Source organism: Acartia tonsa, chromosome 4 (genome assembly GCF_053477335.1).
Source record: "Acartia tonsa isolate MP-2025a chromosome 4, ASM5347733v1, whole genome shotgun sequence".
In the NCBI taxonomy this organism is placed as follows: Eukaryota; Metazoa; Arthropoda; class Copepoda; order Calanoida; family Acartiidae; genus Acartia; species Acartia tonsa.
The window spans coordinates 54,223,580-54,243,582 of record NC_137263.1 but is presented as its reverse complement, the minus strand read 5'-3'; the positions used below and the strand labels follow the sequence as shown (position 1 = coordinate 54,243,582).

Here is a 20,003-nt window from a genome sequence, read left to right as displayed (position 1 = left end):
GAGGCATTCTAAATTAGCAGGAAAGATTAATTAAAGGTTGCGTTTAATATTGGGTGTAAGCTGAAATTTACTTGTCAGCAAGTCTCATTTATTCTTAAAATTAAGTCCTTTTTACAGAAAGACTACGTGGTTCATAGACGTCCAAGGGGTGGGTGGTTAAAGTGGCGCCTACACCTTTAATTTTTTAAACACCTTATTTTAACCCCCTAAATATTTCTAATACAATAGATTAACCCCATCAAATCTTTGAAACCCCTCATTTTACCCCCCCCCCCCGGGCCCCCCCCCCTTGTAAAGGTCTGATGTGGTTCAATTATTTTTAATTTCAATTAAATACTTTTCATGGAACTATCCCTCCAATATTGTCCCTATATGTACCTACCAAAATTATTAATATAAAATAGAATCAAAAAGCTTGTACCATTTTTTTTTGCATTTAGTTTTAGACTCCTTCATTTTTATTTTAGCAAAATTTTTCATTTTAATGCATAATTTCATAAAACATGTCTTGTTCTTTAATTCATTTATGAACTGCTTATTCATTTTAAAATAATATAAACTATATTACGAGTATTTTTAGGTTTATGTAGTTTTGTTTTATTGTTAAATGTTTATTTAGTCTGTTAAGTTTTCATCTACAGATTGTTTTAATGTATTTTTCTTTTTGATTCTTATTGTCATGATGTTTTAATATGATAGATAAAATAATTCAAATTATTATAAAATTCAATTTTTATTAGATTATTTGCAATATTTCAATTACCTAGGCTTTAAAATTAAAAAACAAACAAACAAATGTCGTTTCTCTGAAATTATAAACAGAGGGGTAGGTTTCTGGTAAAATCCGATAAGTTTATGTGATATAAGTAAAAAACAGTAGTTGAACGATAAAAAATTTTGTTAACTTAAAAAAAAATTTTTGTGTATAGTTTTTTTCACATATTTAGTGAATATTATCGTTCTATTTTTAGCCTTAAAACACACACCTTTACGGATTCTACCAGAAACCTACTGCTCTCTTTACAACAAATCAAAACTTAGACTTCAAACTGTTTTTCATCTAAGTTTTTCGTCAGGCAAAAATAATCACCATTGATTGAAAAATTAATGGTTTAGTTAAATTGATAAATCCTAACATATAAAGTAGTAAGGTATTTTAGTTCGTTAAAATCTCACTAACCACTTAACCGTGCGGTTCACTATTTTATGGAAGCTCCAAATAGGTCCAAGGTTTTGCTTATTAGGTTATTTTATTTTCCAATTTAGGTCTTAAAATGGATTTAGGCTATTTTCCCCATTCCATATCCTTATACAGAGTCCTATGGCTCAGCCGCTAGTGACAATATAATATTATCTTTAGTTATAACCATTATAGTACTAAAAATGCAACTATGAAACAACGAACTTTTCAAATATTGTATTTGCCAGTGAAATTGATTTATTGGTATCTTGGTTGTCTGTAATGTGAGGAAATAAGACCAAAACTTCTAAATAATCAGTATGTAAAAAAATGTCTTATTTCCACCTTTTTCCCGTTTTGTAATGTGATATCAACTGTATATTAATAATAATAAAAAATTAGTCAAATAAATAATAATCAAACATAATATTATTGTTTTAACTTAGTTAAACAAGAAAAAATAATTTCAGAATAACGACGTTTTTGTCACAAACTTGCCGGCAAATTTTTATCTGCCGTCCTAGATTTGACAACCAATTCAAAATGGCGTCGGCATCTCTGGCCAAAAAGGCAAAGACAGGTATAATCTTAAAAAGTTTGGTATTACAATCGATATATTATAATTTTATTGTTCAGCTGTTTTTCATGTACTCTAAAAAAAGTTATGCTTGCAGCTGGCTAAAATAACTAGGTACCCCCTTTACCTCATCCCCTCCTCTCCTACTGGATGAACAAACTGACCAATAAATTCAGTCCAATTAGCAAGCTAAATTAACGACCATTATTCCCTGTCATAATATCCACGTATATTCTTAATCCAGTTTTGGTATTGTTGGCTTTAAGTAAAAAATCCATAATTCCAGCGGGTTCCGATATAAAATTATTGTTCATTGATCATGTTTTACAGTACAGAAGTTTAAAATGAGGTTCCAGGACAAACGCAGGAGTGTCTAAAATATTAAGTATTTCTATACTGGTTAGGTTAGGTTAAAGTATGAATATACAATTAAGCCTCCCGCAGGGGTATGGCATTTTAAAAACCTAAAAGATTGTATAAAATAGGTTAAGTTAGGTGAAGTGTCCTCTCCGACGTTTGTCTCTCCTGTTTTTTTTCAAAGGTCCCCAAATGAGACAATGCATTTATTAATCCTTGGTATTTAGAAAGCCTGGATGCCATCCTAGCTGAGGAAAGAGCAGAGTGTGCTAAGAATGTTCTGGAATTCAAGTTTAATAAGAAGAGAGTCAGGAATGATCAAATTAGAATAAAGTTCTGCTTCTAAATCTCCTATAAATGTCTGTCCGTCCGTCCATCAGAAACTAATGACTTTAATTTAAGAGTCTTAATAAACCAACCAATCACAATTCAATTTTAGTCTCCAAAGTTGTTAGGCCAACAAATAAGAAAACGTTATTATAAAACTTTGTGTAAGATAAGAATATAAATGAGGGTGACAAAGGGTTGTAGTTTATTTATAGAGTCATATATACCTACTGCTATTTTTAAGGAAGGGGTGGGGGGGGGGGGGTGATTGCTCAACCAATCTTAACCGCTATAAAGATGCCAAAATAAATCGACAGTTAAGTTTCCAAGATTCTATTTGACAGTGTTTATTTCTCTTTTATAGATAATGACCTTAGTAAAGCTTCCCCAAAAAGAAGTATTTAGTTAGTTCAGTGGTTATTGAAATCTTTAGCTTCTGATAAAAAACCGCACTCCTTCATAGGATTACATCCTTATTTGTATTTGATCAACAGCTCTTGAAATGAATTTGATTGTATCAGGTCAATAAGAGGGGATGATGGACAGATCAATAGGGAATGTAAGGTAAGCTTCTCAACTATGATCTTATGTTCTTTATGAATTTACCAGCCTCATTGCATTCATGGGTTTGAAAACGACAATAAAACTGTGTTTCTGACAGTGGTAAATGTGCAATTTTGACAGTGAATGAAAAAATAATTCCAAAAATACAGCAAGAAACGAAATTGACAGAAACACACCCTTTTTTTTCAAAAACACTAGGTATACTTTTGCTTGTCGTAGAAGCACTTCCTATGATCATACCATATAACTTTGCCTTCGTACGATGGTGTTACGCAAATATCATTTACTTAAAGAATAAAACTGAAGATCTCCAACCTTTGCTATAAATGTAAGCTGTAAGCAGAACTATCTGTTTTTTTTTGTGTATTCTATCGTATTGCGTTCAATTCCTAGTAGAATTTCAAAATATTCTTAACTTTGAACTTATTCCCTGGGGATCATTAAATCTGTTTAGGAACAAATTGGGTTAAGATGGACTCTCAGAAATTGTCTATATATTCTTACTTTGTACTAATTTCTTTTATGTACTTTCTTTGTACTTTTTCTATGGTGTACTTTACTGGATGTGGAGAGACAAGGGTGTCCAAGACAACTGGGCAATGCTCTACTCTTAGACAATGGCTATGGACTTGAATATACATTCAGAAATTGTCATGTACTTTAAATTTGTTCTTATCACTAGGGTGTACTTTACTTTGTACTTATTTCTAGGGTGTACTATACTTTATGTAAAGAGACAAGCGTGTCTAAGACAACAGGGACTTGATGTACAGTCGGAAAATGTACTTCAAATTTGTACTTATTACTAGTGTGTCCTTTTTATCTTTTCCTAGGGTGTACTATACTGGATGTGGAGAGACAAGCGTGTCCAAGACAACTGGGCAATGCTCTACTCCCAGACAATGGCTATGGACTTGAATATACATTCAGAAATTGTCATGTACTTTTAATTTGTTCTTATCACTAGGGTGTACTTTACTTTGTACTTATTTCTAGGGTGTACTATACTTTATGTAAAGAGACAAGCGTGTCTAAGACAACTGGGACTTGATGTACAGTCGGAAATGTACTTCAAATTTGTACTTATTACTAGTGTGTCCTTTTTATCTTTTTCAAGGGTGTACTATACTGGATGTGGAGAGACAAGCGTGTACAGGACAACTGGGCCATGCTGTACTCCCAGAAAATGGCTATGGATCTGAATGTTCCTCTCCAGGTATTATCAATTAATCATTCAAGAATGGTCAAATTAATAACAGCGAAGCACATCAAATGAGACAAATAAGCATCATTGACAATCAATGTGTTGAAAATTGAATTAAAAAATTAGTTAAAAAACTTGATAAAATAACGCATTTTTTGCTTCAAAGACGTCTATAACAATATTCCTCGTATTGTTGGGAATCACTTATTTCAAAATTTGAATTAGATCAGAGTTAGAGTTGCCATTGGGCTGCTAAATAAACTAGTTTCCAAAGTTTTATATAATGTTTTCTTATTCTTTTGCCTAACAACTTTGGGGACTTAAATTGAATTTTGATTGGTTGGTTCTTTAAGTTGAGTGTTTAAACGTTTTAACTACTAATTTTAATAAAGGGGTAATTTTGTGTATAATCATTGGGGATATACATGAATTTATCGGCCATTGTCTTATCTCTTTAGAGCCCTGATTATTTTGTAGGTTATGGTTTGTGTTCCTAAAAGCCTGGGCGAGATGACGTTAAGACACTATCATTTCCTTCTAGAAGGGTTAAAGGTAAATATCTTTTATGTAGCGAAGCTTATCTATAATTCACAAAGTGTGAAAGAAAGGATTCTTACCTTAGAATAGAAAATAAAAAGACCACGATTTAGATTAGGTATTTAGATACGTTTTATATGTTAATTTAGTTAGGTTATGATAAACATTAAGTTTAGCTAACAATTGTACATTAACTTTGTTCTAAAAGAATGCTTTAAGGTGTCTGAAAATATAATAGGTCAGTCATGTTAAATTTTTCTTAAATAAACGTTCTGAGGCTAACATAGGTTAGGTTAGGTTAGGATATAGGCTAGGGAGCCGAGCGCCCGCGGCTAGGCAGGCCAGGGGGCCGAGCGCTGCGGCCATATTGGTGACCATTTTTCTTAGCAAGCTACTTTTCTTAAGTAAATGTCCTGAAGCTACTTTGTCCGAAGCTACTTTGTCCAAGATCCTTAAATATTATACAATCCTTTAAAGCATTATGATCACAAAGTAAAATATTCATCACAATTTTTAATAGAAATGTACTGCAATTTAGCTAACAGTGTTCACATTAGAGGTCAGATAACAATTAACAGCAATCAAATGTAAACAAAGTTCAGCTGATTATAAAGCATGGTACAGCTCAGCTAGCTGGGTACAGCTGGTGTGGGATTGCAGCGTAACTCATAATGTCGTCTTCTTGTGTGGAAATAATATTATGAATTAATAATTTAAACAAATAATATAATTTTGTTACACAAAGTGTGTCCATGTATAACCATTCGTAAGGCTACGCAATAAATGTGATTTTCTCACCTGCTATTCAAGATATTTTTTAATGATTAGACCTTTGATGCAAGTGGCCCAACCGCTAGAAGTATTATAATTAAGCAAGTGACTTGCTACAAATTTGATTACTTTTCGAATTTAAATGTCCTTGTTTGTAAAGGAGGTTGAGGATGAATGTGAGAAGCTGGACATTGGATTCCACCTGGAGGCTGGTGATCCTGCAGATATCATCACAGACATGTTCCTCGACAAACATCAGATTGGCCTCGTGGTTGCTGACTTCTCCCCACTTAGGTAGTTTCAATTAGATTTTCTGCCACTAAGGTACCTTAGGGTTTTACTCTATGCCTTAAGAGAAAAAGTAAATATTTTAAATGTTTATAAACATATCAAGATACCCTTAAAACTTGGAGTGTTCATATCCTGTTATATAGTAAATTTTTTTGTTTCTCCATTTCAGGTAAGCTTTTTATAGGTCAGGGATGGTTTTAGACTTTTTATTTATGGTCATATGATATTTTTCTATCCTCCCTCCACTAGATCCTAGGAGGTACACCCATTAGTTATGGAAAATTTCAACTTGAAAAATTTAGTTTCATTAGGTAGGTAATGAGGTTTGACTTTAGATTTCTCCAACAAGATTTGATTTGTTTTTTTTCGTATCTAGGTATCACAAAGAATGGTTGGAGGATCTCGAGAAGAAGACAAAGGTTGCCATCCACCAGGTGGACGCTCACAATATTGTACCTGTCTGGGTCACCAGTGACAAGCAAGAATACGCTGCCAGAACTATCAGGTATACAAATTGGATGTATTAATACTTAAATGTTACACCAGATTATTATTAGCTCTAATAAAGGGAAATTTGTAACTAGCAAAAATTAACGATCCACCCCTGTCACGGACTTATGCTGGCAAGCCCGATTTACGGCGAATGCACTCCTAATTATAGGTTAGCTATATGGGAATGGGATGAATGATCAAGAAGGTGGTTGTCAAGTTTTTATTAAATCTCATTAAAGCAGTAATAGGAAATACTAGGAAATAATACTTATATTTATATATATATATATATTATACCTGCCTATTACCTCCAGTATTTATACACTGTGTACATAGTAATACCTAGGAAATAATATTTATATATTTAGACCCAAAGTAACCAAGAACCTAGCTGTGTACCTGTCTATTACCTTCTGTATTTATACACTGTGTACATAGTAATACCTAGGAAATAATATTTATATATTTAGACCCAAAGTAACCAAGAACCTAGCAGAGTATCTGACTAATACCTCCAGTATTTATACACTGTGTACATAGTAATACCTAGGAAATAATATTTATATATTTAGACCCTAAGTAACTAAGAACCTGGCCTAGTACCTGACTATTACGTCCAGTATTTATACACTGTGTACATAGTAATACCTAGGAAATAATATTTATATATTTAGACCCTAAGTAACCAAGAACCTGGCCTAGTACCTGACTATTACCTCCAGTATTTATACACTGTGTACATAGTAATACCTAGGAAATAATATTTATATATTTAGACCCAAAGTAACCAAGAACCTACCCGAGTACCTGACTATTACCTCCAGCATTTATACTCTGTGTACATAGTAATACCTAGGAAATAATATTTATATATTTAGACCCAAAGTAACCAAGAACCTAGCAGAGTACCTGACTATTACCTCCAGTATTTATACTCTGTGTACATAGTAATACCTAGGAAATAATATTTATATATTTAGACCCAAAGTAACCAAGAACCTACCCGAGTACCTGACATCGTTCCCACCAGTTGTAAAGCACCCTGTTCAATCTAAAACCAAGGAAAATTTATAAGTGGAAATTAAATTAACTCCTTGAAATACAATTTTCATTCCTTTTTTATATTAGCGAAGCTATTCTATCATTCACTGTGTCTATCAGTCATTCAGTCCGTAAAGCTATGGGGGAAATGTGATATTCTCGGCTGATATTGAAACTAGATTAAATTTCTTTAGTCCGCCAGTCTTTTCTCTTTTCTTTGTTTTTGAAAACTGAACATCTGCACTTTATCTCATTTTTTCCGTTGGTCTGTTCCATGATTGTTTTGTGCTTCGCTTCTTATGGGTGTTGTTATCCGATAGCCTGATATCTAGTTGCCGAAAGTGTACGCAGTTTCCTGGGTGTTTCCTCATCCTAGCTCAATATTTACTACTAGCTACAAATCTTCAAACTTCCCTTTAAAAAATCAAAATTTGAATGTATAAACGATTTATACATTATACATTTGAATTTTTTAAATTTTGATTTTTTTTTTGAAGTTTGAAGCTTTTTTGGCTAGTAGTAAATATTGAGCTAGGATGAGGAAACACCCAGGAAACTGCGTACACTTTCGGCAACTAGATATCAGGCTATCTGTTATCCTTGTTTTTCTAAAGTGATAGTTTTAAAAAACTTTTTATAATTCGTGTCAATTCGTCTATCCGTGACGGACAGCTTATATTGTAAATTCAGTAATCTTAGAATCATCCTTCAAATTCAATATCAAACATTATATTCTAAACTCTGAAAATGTATAATTTACCACTTAGAAATATTGAACAGATACCAAAGGCTAATTTTGATTCTGTGATGAATGCCCTGGACATTGACAGGAAGGGGTGGGGCGTCGAACCATCTGAGAAATTCACCCCAGGTAAGTTTACTTATTCGCTGCTTTGATAGGCACGTCACGTGATACTTATATTAAGAATAGGTTAATTGTTTAATTGCAGTGCAGTTGTTTGGAACTTTAAGGGGGGGGGGGGGGGAAAGTTTTGACACATTTGCGTAAACCTGGCACCCTGGCTTTATCTTTGGACTGAGAGGGTAGGTCATTTGGGATAAAATCATTCTTATATGATGAATTTCACGAAGTTTTAAGATTTTTTGGATAGGCCTCCAGGTTCCGGAGCTCCAGGCCTCCAGGTGGTCTCTGGACAGGTAAAAAAATAAAAAAATTCTTATTTGGACAGTTAGAGGTAAGTTTATAAAACAACATAACCTTCTTTTAATATATTATTTACATATTTGAAGAAAAAATTACAATCGGCCTCCAGGTTCAGGTGCTGGAGGCCTCCAGGTGGCCTCTGGACAGGTAAAAAATAAAAATTTCTTATTTGGACAGTTAGAGGTAAGTTTATAAAACAACATAACCTTCTTTTAATATATTATTTACATATTTGAAGAAAAAATTACAATCAACCGCCAGGTTCAGGTGCTGGAGGCCTCCAGGTGGCCCCTGGACAGGTAAAAAATCAAAATTTCTTATTTATACAGTTAGAGGTAAGTTTATAAAAAAACATAAGCTTCTTTTAAAATATTATTTACATATTTGAACAAAAAATTAGGATCGGCCTCCAGGTTCAGGTGCTGGAGGCCTCCAGGTGGCCTCTGAACAGGTAAAAAATCAAAATTTCTAATTTGAACAGTTAGAGGTAAGTTTATAAAACAACATTACCTTCTTTTAATATATTATTTAAATATTTGAAGAAAAAATTACAATCGGCCTCCAGGTTCAGGTGCTGCAGGCCTCCAGATGGCCTCTAGACAGGTAAAAAATCTAAATTTCTTATTTGGACAGTTAGAGGTAAGTTTATAAAACAACATAACCTTCTTTTAATATATTATTTACATATTTGAAGAAAAAATTAGGATCAGCCTTCAGGTTCAGGTGCTGCAGGCCTCCAGGTGGCCTCTGGACAGGTAAAAAATCAAAATTTCTTATTTGAACAGTTAGAGGTAAGTTTATAAAACAAAATAACCTTTTTTTAATATATTACTTACATATTTGGAGAAAAAATTACAATCGGCCTCCAGGTTCAGTTGCTGCAGGCCTCCAGGTGGCCTCTGGACAGGTAAAAAATCAAAATTTCTTATTTGAACAGTTAGAAGTAAGTTTATAAAACAAAATAACCTTTTTTTAATATATTACTTACATATTTGGAGAAAATTTACAATCGGCCTCCAGGTTCAGCTGCTGCAGGCCTCCAGGTGGCCTCTGGACAGGTAAAATATCAAAATTTCTTATTTGAACAGTTAGAAGTAAGTTTATAAAACAAAATAACCTTCTTTTAATATGTTACTTAAATATTTGAAGACAAAATTACTATTGGCCTCCAGGTTCAGGTGGTGCAGGCCTCCAGGTGGCCTCTGGACAGGTAAAAAATCTAAATTTCTTGTTTGAACAGTTAGAGGTAAACTTGTAAAACAAAGTAAGCATATTTTCAAATGTTATTTATGTATTTCAGGCATAACCTTAAAAATATTTACCTCATTAATTGAAAATAAACATATTTTTTTATTATATTACTTACCTAGGGTAAAGCGGGGCGATCTCGGTTTTGAGGTGAAGTCGGTATTTTTTTGACCACCTTCATTAAATGACATTTTTCTCCATGTTCTAATCGACTGACAGAAAAAAAACATAAAATCAAATTTGTTCCTTATTAAATTGCCTACAAAAAAGTATAAAATGAATTTTTGTGAGATGAATTTTTAGGGTACTTATTGGGTCTTAAAGTCGGACGACAAAAATTTTTTTTTTCGATTTTTTTGCTTCGGTCGGAAAAACGGTAAGTTGGACAAAAACTGGTAAGAGCTAGAGCTTAGACGTCTTCAGGGGACTTATTAAGAATCTAATAGGCTATCCATTTCCGTTTAAAACTTTAAAAAGGCTTGTATAGTTTTTTCTTAAATCGACTAAAAGTGAAGCGGGGCGAATTCGGTTTTTCACTTTTTATACTAACTTTTTCAATTTTATATAAAAAAGTGAAATTTTCGAGTAAAAAAGTCAAATTTCTCGTACTTAGAAAAAATTTATTTTTTTTGTAGAAAAAATTGTCCGATCTTCATAATTTTTTTTGTGAATGCTCTTTATTACATTTAGCAACTTTAACCTTTAGGGCATGCTGTAATTAAATCAATATGTCATAGGTTTTTTGGAAGCTGGAAAATCGACCACAGATTTTGCCAAACTTTTCTCTTTTTTTCAACTTGATTTTTTAAGGAAATTTTGCTAATAGAACTAATTTTTTTTTGGCCAAATCTATTCAAAATTGCCTGAATTTTAAGGATCAGGCCTTTAAAGTCATAAAAAGTTATTTTTTCTAGTAGTATTTTTATGTTTTTTATCAAAAAAATTTTCGAAAAAAAGTCAAATTTCGCGTACTTCGGAAAAATTATTTTTTTTGGTAGAAAAAATTGACTTATCTTAATAAAAATTTTTGTGCATACTCTTTATTACATTTAGCAACTTTTACCTTTTGGGCATGCTGTAATAAAATCAATACGTCATCGATTTTTCGAAGGTTGAAAATGCCCTACCGACTTCGCCTCAAGGCGGGGCGAAGTCGGTGCCGTTTTAGAGATCAATTTTGACAAACTTCCCAAAGTCCTAGGTTTACGTCCTTTTGGGACCTGATCGACTATTCCGAGATCTTTCTACTGGTCTTGGTCCCATTTAAAAAAAATAATTTTTACGATTTGCAGGTTCAAAAAACCGAAAAAAACACCGAGTTCGCCCCGCTTTACCCTACCTCATTGATAACAAAAATTCAAATTACCTTCCATATTTTATACTAGGGATTGTTGGGAATCAATAATAATATAATAAATAATATATTAAAAGAAGGTTATGTTTTTTTTATAAGTTGACCTCTAACTGTTCAAATAAGAAATTTAGATTTTTTACCTTTTCAGAGGCCACCTGGAGGCCTCCAGCACCTGAACCTGGAGGCCAATTGTAATTTTTTCTTGAAATATTTAAATAATATATTAAAAGAAGGTTATGTTGTTTTATAAACTTACCTCTAACTGTTCAAATAAGAAATTTTGATTTTTTACCTGTCCAGAGGCCACCTGGAGGCCTTCAGCACCTGATCCTGGAGGCCAATTGTAATTTTTTCTTGAAATATTTAAATAATATATTAAAAGAAGGTTATGTTGTTTTATAAACTTACCTCTAACTGTTCAAATAAGAAATTTAGATTTTTTACCTGTCCAGAGGCCACCTGGAGGCCTTCAGCACCTGAACCTGGAGGCCAATTGTAATTTTTTCTTCAAATATTTAAATAATATAATAAAAGAAGGTTATGTTGTTTTATAAACTTACCTCTAACTGTTCAAATAAGAAATTTAGATTTTTTACCTGTCCAGAGGCCACCTGGAGGCCTCCAGCACCTGAACCTGGAGGCCAATTGTAATTTTTTCTTCAAATATTTCAATGATATATTAAAAGAAGGTTATGTTGTTTTATAAACTTACCTCTAACTGTTCAAATAAGTAAATTTAGATTTTTTACCTGTTCAGAGGCCACCTGGAGGCCTCCAGCACCTGAACCTGGAGGCCAATTGTAATTTTTTCTTCAAATATTTAAATGATATATTAAAAGAAGGTTATGTTGTTTTATAAACTTACCTCTAACTGTATAAATAAGAAATTTTGATTTTTTACCTGTCCATAGGCCACCTGGAGGCCTGCAGCACCTGAACCTGGAGGCCGATTGTAATTTTTTCTTCAAATATGTAAATAATATATTAAAAGAAGGTTATGTTGTTTTATAAACTTACCTCTAACTGTCCAAATAAGAAATTTTTATTTTTTACCTGTCCAGAGGCCACCTGGAGGCCTCCAGCACCTGAACCTGGAGGCCGATTGTAATTTTTTCTTCAAATATGTAAATAATATATTAAAATAAGGTTATGTTGTTTTATAAACTTACCTCTAACTGTCCAAATAAGAAATTTTGATTTTTTACCTGTCTAGAGGCCACCTGGAGGCCTCCAGCACCTGAACCTGGAGGCCGATTGTAATTTTTTTTTTTCAAATATGTAAATAATATTTTAAAAGAAGGTTATGTTGTTTTATAAACTTACCTTTAACTGTCCAAATAAGAAATTTTATATTTTTTTACCTGTCCAGAGACCACCTGGAGGCCTGGAGCTCCGGAACCTGGAGGACTATCCAAAAAATCTTAAAACTTCGTGAAATTCATCATTTAAGAATGATTTTATCCCAAATAACCTACCCTCTCAGTCCAAAGATAAAGCCAGGGTGCCAGGTTTACGCAAATGTGTCAAAACTTCCCCCCCCCCCCTTAATGCACATACATAAGAAAGGTCCTCCAAACAAATGTTTAGTTTGTCTGAATTCTGGATTATTGATATAATACTCGTTGCTCTATACAAAAATAATACAGCTTGTAAAATCTTTCTTTGAATAACCATTGTACCCCGTTCCATCATTCGTTGGCTCAAAAACTCTGGTTTGGCACTTTAATTGAATCTTGATTGTTTGTTTTGAATCAGCAATGAAGTTTACAAAAAACTTTTTTGAGATTTTATTGCTGTGTTTTGTCATGAAGTTTTTTCAAGATTCTCTAAAAATTTTATATACATCCCTTTGTTTTCTAGGAACCGAAGCTGGCCTGGAGAACCTGCACACCTTTGTTACTGGAGGCAGAATCAAGGTCTATGGTAGTAGCAGGAATGACAATAATCCATTACTTTAAAAATTGGGAAAAAAGTTCACAGTATGTATATTTGTAGCATGATTGATAAACCAACAGACTATTTATGTTTAATATATATATTGGATGCTCATTGGTATTGGGTTTCTTCAAATAAAAAATCAGCAGTTTATCTTAAATATCAGCTGAGAAAGACACATTTCCAATATACCTGTACACTTACAGGCTTAGTAACGGACTGACAGATTGACAAAGTAAAATAAAAAGTGGCTTGACTACTAAAAAATCTTTAAGTATGAAATAAGTTTATATTTTTTTTCCTTTATACTGACTAGGTTTTCAAGATGATCGACAATAGGTATTTAATTGTTAAGTAAGGTAGGACTAAGGCACTTTCACATAAATTAACCTGTTAAGCATTGATAACCCCTCAACCCCCTTATGTTAATCTATCAGAGCTCAATAGGCACTTTGTGTGAAAGTATCATAATTATTATCTCTCTAGTGTTTAAAATAAGTAAGCTGTGTTAATTCTTGTTTAATTGACTGAAAAAATGAAATAATTATAAAATACTATTATTTAATGGTTAATGTCTATACTATTGAAGGAATGACCCAAATGTGGAAGCCTTGTCTCAAATGTCACCTTGGGTCAACCATGGACAGGTATATATATTATATTTCTTGTTTTTACAACACATTAGGTAATTAAGTTTTATCATTTAAATAAATTACATTATTTACTAAGATAAAATATGTTTCTATTTTTGAAAGTCTCATTTAGATGAAGAATTTAAATTTTGCATATTATTCATTTCGTTCATTTACTGGTATTAAAAGCCTTAGTTGGTATGATGGTAAACATAAAACCTCTTTTGTAGATAAAAGTTATTAAAAGTTAGGAATTCGAATCAAAATTCAAGTATCTAAAGTTTTAGAGTCAACAAATAAGATAACGCGGTTGTTAAACCTTTACACTTGTAAATTAAATTCGTAATAAATCATTAATGTCCCTTACCTCTTTAAAATTGTAACGAACTATCCTTGTTTACAGGTAAGCATGCAGCGAGCAGTCCTGTACGTGAAGAAGGCCGGTAAGTCCTACAGCGAGGGCGTAGCTGCGTTTGTCGAGGAGGCTGTTGTTAGAAGGCAGGCTTTGCCACATTATGATTAACTGCTTATCTGAAATAGAAGTTAAAATGCATGTGCACTATGGTCTATTTAAGTTTGTTAGTGGAAATTTGGTATAGCTTTAATCAAATTTAAATATTTACACTTCTACCAGTCCGAATTCATTAAAATAAAAAGTTATGAGTAATATATTACACTAGGCAACTTTTTAAATTTGGTCATGTATAGGTGCGTGCACAGGAATGTGATTGGGGGTAACCAAAAAGGGGTGATTTTTAAAATATAATTTTTTTACTACTCTGTTATTTTTAAAGATAATTGAACCAAATTTTTTTCCTGAATCAAATACTACCCTAGGTAAACGATTATTAATAAATAATAGGGATTTCCCGCCGAAACCGCCAAATTCCGCCGTGTTATTTGCTACCTCCTTTGGCTGTTTGGAGTCAATAGAAAAGATTGATATATTTGAATAAAAGTATTATAATACACCTTTTTCTATCCACTTACAACTGCTTTTTAATATTTATAATTTATTTAAGAGGGGTTAGGTCTTTTTAAACTTAAAGAAAATGAATATTGAGACTGGATAATCAAGCTTCCTATTAAAGATATTGATTAATTTTTTTTTGTAAACTATCTTATGTGTATTTTTCTATCTGTATAGTCTACCATTATAAGTACCTATTTATATTTAGTACTGTCCCTCAAGGGCCTACAGGGGCCAACACCACCCCACCCCCCCTCTTTCTACTACCAAACCAGAAGTTAAAATTTTACTTCTGTTTTTAAAGGTATCAGACTGAGTTTTAAAGAAAAAAAGTATTCTTATAACTGAACTAAATATTTTTTTGAATATATGCCCCCCCCCCCCTATCTATCTAAAAATAAGATGACCATCATAAAATTGATATCAAACAAACTTTAATTCATTTTAGAACAGTAAAGAAAAATCGGAAGACCAAGTAATAGACTAAAACAGTATTTGCCAGCTAAATCATAACATAAAAATGCTTTGTATCTTACAAAAAAAAAGACAAAAGAAACGAACACATTTACTCTTTGAAATCTTAATGTTCTTAGAGTTTTACAGACAGATGAGGGGACTAAGTGAACTAAAGAGTAGATGCTTGTTGGTGAGCTTAATCATCACAAAAAAATCAGCTTTCTTACAAAATAAAACTGCGTAGTAGATCAAATTTTCCCTGCAGATATATGATGTCTGTAAGAGAATTAACGACAGACCGGCGGACTAAATAAATCTAACAATAGATGGTTGTTTGTACAGATAATGTTCATAAAAAGATTTTCTTTCAACCGTCTTGAGTCGTAGCAAAGAAATTCACGACGTTTACATATAGATTCATACAGACTGACGGACTTTGCGAATTTGAAAGTAGCCACGCTACTTCAAAATTTTTTTTTGCACTTTCCTTCTAAGGACTAGAGTTGCAAACACCTTCCCTAAACACTAAAACCGAAAAAGAAATGACCTATATGCAACAAATGTTTTGTCTTTTTTTAAATCTGCAAGCGGCGGATTTTTTTGCGGGTATTGCGGATAAGTCGCGGTTTTCCTTTAAAATTATTGTTTAATTACTGATTAATTTTAAAAAGTTTTACTCAATTATCTTTAATAGTAATGGAATAACAGAGAAATTAAGTTTGCTGTTATGATTTGTAATTCCCCCCCCCCCAAAAAAAAAATTTAGGTTTTACAGGCAATTTTCAGATTAAAATTTTTTAAAGTTGCGTTACCGACCCCACTCTGGAAACTTAACTAAAAGTTGTATTATATTCTCAAAATTTAGAATCATATATGGTTTGGTATGGGGTCGGCAGCGCAACTAGGAGTAAATTGACGAAAACTAATTTTTTTTGCTAAATTTTTCAATTAAAAAATGACGAAAATTATTTCATAGATTTACTTTCCAGGCTTAAAATTAACACTTATAAGGTAAAATATATAATAAAAATGTTTTTATTTATTGATTTGGTGTATATATTTGTAAAGAATATGAACGAAATTAGTTTTTAATAGATATTTATGCAAAAAAAAATAATTTTTCATATCTAGGTAGAAAATAAAAAGTAGATTTTTGACCTTCAAAAAATATTGATTTGATCCAACTTTGAGATAAAAAAAAACTTAGTTCCAAACGTTATTTATTCTTTTCCTTGTCCATTATGCATGAGCTGGGGTATGTAAATCAATAATATCAAGTTAAAATAAGAAAATTTGACCATGACTTTTTTGCCAAATTTCCACCCTTAGACCGTTGTGATGTGGTTAAACATTTTCCTTACCTGGCCTTAGTTGCATCACGCCTCCATTCATGGCAACTCTTAAATATAATCCCTTCGGGGCGAACAAAACTGGTTTTAATCTTTCAATTTTTCATTTTAATATCCGCGGAAAGCTGTCTATGATTAAATAACCATTCTAGATGTTGAAGCGTTTGTTTCTTTACACGAAAGGACAGTTTTTTTTTCAAAAAGGCATTAGTTTTAATGAAATCTAATCTTGTTTAATTACCTATGATATGGCAAATGTTACAGAGAGCTATCTGATAACTTCTGCCACTACAACTCCAAGTATGACAGTCTAGACGGAGCTACAGATTGGGCTCAAAAGACTCTTAATGATCATAAGAAGGATAAGAGAGAATATGTCTATTCAAGAAAGGTATCATATTTTCAGTTATAAGGGGGGGGGGGGGAGTTCTGACACTTTTTCGTAAACAAACAGTAATTATAGGCTTTGTCTTTGGAGTGAGAGGATAGGTTATTTCACATAAAAGTTTCCTTTTGGGATGTATTTTTCCTATATTTAAAACATTTTTGATTTGGCCTCCAGGTTCAGGTGCTGCAGACCTCCAGGTTGTATATGGACAGTTAAAAAGTAAAAAAAAAGAGTTAGAGGTCAATTATAAAATAAAATATGCATCTTTTTAAATTTTTTTTTACATATTTGTTGTAAAACTGATACTCGGAAAAGATATTAGACCATAATTTTCACTGGTACCATAAGTTTTATAACAACGTTATCTTATTCATTAGCAAAAAAAACTTTGGGTACTTTGTTTAAATATTTTGGTTGCATACTTGTACCTATTAATTTTAATCCACAGAACAAACTGTAATATATTACAATTACTGTTAAACAAAATTACCCCTAAACTATCCCTTAAGATTTTTTATAGAATAGCCTATTAAAGGAATGACATTATTTTCTATGTCTTCTTAAAAGTGACAATTTTATTGACGTCAACAAGAGCAAAATTTCTCAGAGCGTTCTAGATCATCTAATTTGAAGGAGCTAGAGGAAGGTATGACCCACGACGATTTGTGGAACGCCAGCCAGTTGCAGCTGGTGAGGGAGGGCAAGCTCCATGGTTTCCTCAGGATGTACTGGGCCAAGAAGGTCTTGGAATGGACAGAAAGCCCAGGAATAAAAATCCTCATAAATTTGATTCTTTTTTTAGTACTTTAATCTTGATAGAATATAAACAAATAAAGACATACCTACTATCTTCTTGGTTTTAAGTATAGATTTGCTAACCCTTTTGACAATCTATGTTCTAACAAGTCTTTTATGCTCCTCAAATTCGACTGGTAATTGCTAAATCTCACTTATATATACTGTAATTAGTTTTAACATGAGTTATTTCAAACGAATCGTCATCATCAGGTTGGGAGGGGACATTAGCCTGATCATTACACTTGTCTCCAAAGTTTTATACTCATATACGTTTACTCATTCGTTGGATAACAACATTGTAGACTTTCAACCACTATTTGTAATCTACTGAAAGGTTAGGTATGTGTATCATTATTGGGGATGTACATCAATTTATCGGCCGTTGTCCTATCCCTTTAGATCCCTGCTTCTGAGTTATTTTAAACCAATCGTCATCATCGATGTTTGAAGAGGATTTTTGTTGCAGAAGTGGCGTTGAAAGAAGCCCTGCGTTTAAACGATCGTTACGCCCTTGATGGCAACGATCCCAACGGTTTCGTTGGCGTTATGTGGAGCATAGCTGGCATTCACGACCAGGTAGGAAAACAGGATGGATAAAATTGAATTTTCGATTTAAGTATGTATAAAAACTAAAATGAGTATTTTATTTATATGTATAATCTTTTAAAATGAATTTAATCTGCAGAAGAAATAATTGCTAACCGCCTGACCAATACGGGTTTGCTTTGCATTGAGGCTTCTTATAGGCCCAGCAGGGGTGAATATTCTGCAAAATTGACCCTGCTAAAGATGGGGGGGTGGGTGGTTAAAAAAAAATAAAAATATGTTGTTTGGGAAAAAATTAAGAGAAATTAAAACATTCTTTTCCATTCCCCCCCCCCCCCACACTTAGTTAAAAAAAAAACAAGGATGACAACATCCATAAGTAGCGAAGCACAAAAAATCGTGGATGGAAATACGTAAAAGTAGATTTAAAGTGTATTTATCCCAAAAAAGTTTGAAAATTGGACCAAAAACACCAAATATATGGGGAAATATTTAAAACATATAAAAATAGCCAAAAACCTGATAAAAGGCAGTCTGACCGCCATGGTTGTTTTCTTTAAACGACGGGAAATTTAATTTTGATATCTATAACTGAAAAATTTTTGAAAATCGGACCATAAACACTGAAGATATGGAGAAAAATGTGATAAATACAAAAATAGCCTAAAACCTGCAAAAAGGCAGTCTGGCCGTCATGGTTGTTTTCTGTAAACGACAGGAAATTAAATTTTGATATCAATAACTGAAAAAATTTTGAAAATCGGACCATAAACACTGAAGATATGGAGAAAAATGTGAAACATACAAAAATAGCCTAAAACCTGCTAAAAAGGGGTCCGACCGCCCTTGATGTTTTATAGTTAATTGTGCTCCTTAATAATGGGAATGTTGTCAAAAAATTTCAGCTGTCTATCTTTAATAGGAGCCGAGAAAATCACGTTTCCCCTATTCTGTCTTACACGGACAGACGGACGGACGGACATTTCGAATTATAGAGTAGCTTCGCTACTAATAATGTGTGGGAGGGAGTTTAATATAAATAAAATAAAGTTCTGAATTTTCTTTTTTACATTTTTCTCCCTTGCTTGAAAAAAATCAGGAGAGGAAAAAAACAAAAAATTTTGCAGCAGGGGAAAAAAATAATCTTGTGCAGAATATACACCCCTGAGGCCCAGGGAAGGTTTGCAGCTATATTGGGTGAGGATGCCTCTACCGTACCAAAAGACATTGTCCTTAAAAAAAAAACTCTTTTATTACACAGATATTTGGCTATTATGTCTAATGAAATCTTACACTGAATGTTTAACTTTATTGTCTTCTTTAGGGTTGGGGCGAACGAGCCGTGTTCGGCAAGATCCGCTACATGAACTACGCCGGCTGCAAGAGGAAGTTCGACGTCAACAAGTTTGTCATCAAGTACGGCGCCAAGGTGTACAACAAGAATGGCGCACCCGCAGCGACAAACGGAGCCGCCAAAAGCAAGGCGACGAAGAAAGAAAAGAAATGATCTCAAAATATTATGTATTTGTTACCTAAAGGAATGGATATTACTCTGGAAAATAATTGGTAGTACACAGGAAGGGATATTTAACCTAAAGAAAAACTATTTTGTCAGCGATAATTTATTGAATTACACAATCACAATCCACTGACCATAAGAGAATATATTTTATATTTTCTTGATAATGATTACAATTGAAATGTGGAAAAGTCGATGGCAAAATAGTTTTTTGTATTATTCCTTTCTGCTTTTTTGAAAATCAACTAAGCCTGATCAACGTTTCTTTAGTAATTGACTGTCAATTATCTTCTAGAAAAATC

At 32.8% G+C, this 20,003-nt stretch overlaps 3 protein-coding genes across 5 annotated transcripts in view; 1 reads left to right on the top strand and 2 right to left on the bottom strand.

Moving 5' to 3' along the window:
• Nop60B (dyskerin pseudouridine synthase 1 Nop60B) overlaps window positions 1-20,003 on the bottom strand; it is a 581,533-nt gene that overhangs the window by 170,365 nt on the left and 391,165 nt on the right. The window lies entirely within an intron of this gene.
• Window positions 1-20,003, bottom strand: part of LOC145317800 (small ribosomal subunit protein uS7-like) — a 250,489-nt gene that overhangs the window by 166,864 nt on the left and 63,622 nt on the right. The window lies entirely within an intron of this gene.
• Window positions 1,034-19,763, top strand: LOC145317797 (deoxyribodipyrimidine photo-lyase-like). The gene is made up of 16 exons (XM_080159067.1): window positions 1,034-1,760; window positions 2,342-2,427; window positions 2,964-3,005; window positions 4,123-4,221; window positions 4,687-4,761; window positions 5,678-5,811; window positions 6,185-6,313; window positions 7,281-7,362; window positions 8,122-8,212; window positions 12,969-13,048; window positions 13,640-13,690; window positions 14,079-14,173; window positions 16,715-16,841; window positions 17,472-17,604; window positions 18,103-18,212; window positions 19,507-19,763. Exons 1-16 carry the CDS (start codon window positions 1,724-1,726, stop codon window positions 19,687-19,689), a joined length of 1,554 nt encoding a protein of 517 aa, XP_080015193.1. The 5' UTR covers window positions 1,034-1,723; the 3' UTR covers window positions 19,690-19,763.

Excerpts from the sequence above, each read along its gene's own strand:
- LOC145317797 (XM_080159067.1), top strand. The coding sequence starts at position 1,724 with ATGGCGTCGGCATCTCTGGCCAAAAAGGCAAAGACAG. Across the intron at positions 2,428-2,963 it reads TTAATAAGAAGAGAGTCAGG|TCAATAAGAGGGGATGATGG; the intron begins AATGATCAAATT and ends GATTGTATCAGG. Across the intron at positions 14,174-16,714 it reads GAGGAGGCTGTTGTTAGAAG|AGAGCTATCTGATAACTTCT; the intron begins GCAGGCTTTGCC and ends CAAATGTTACAG.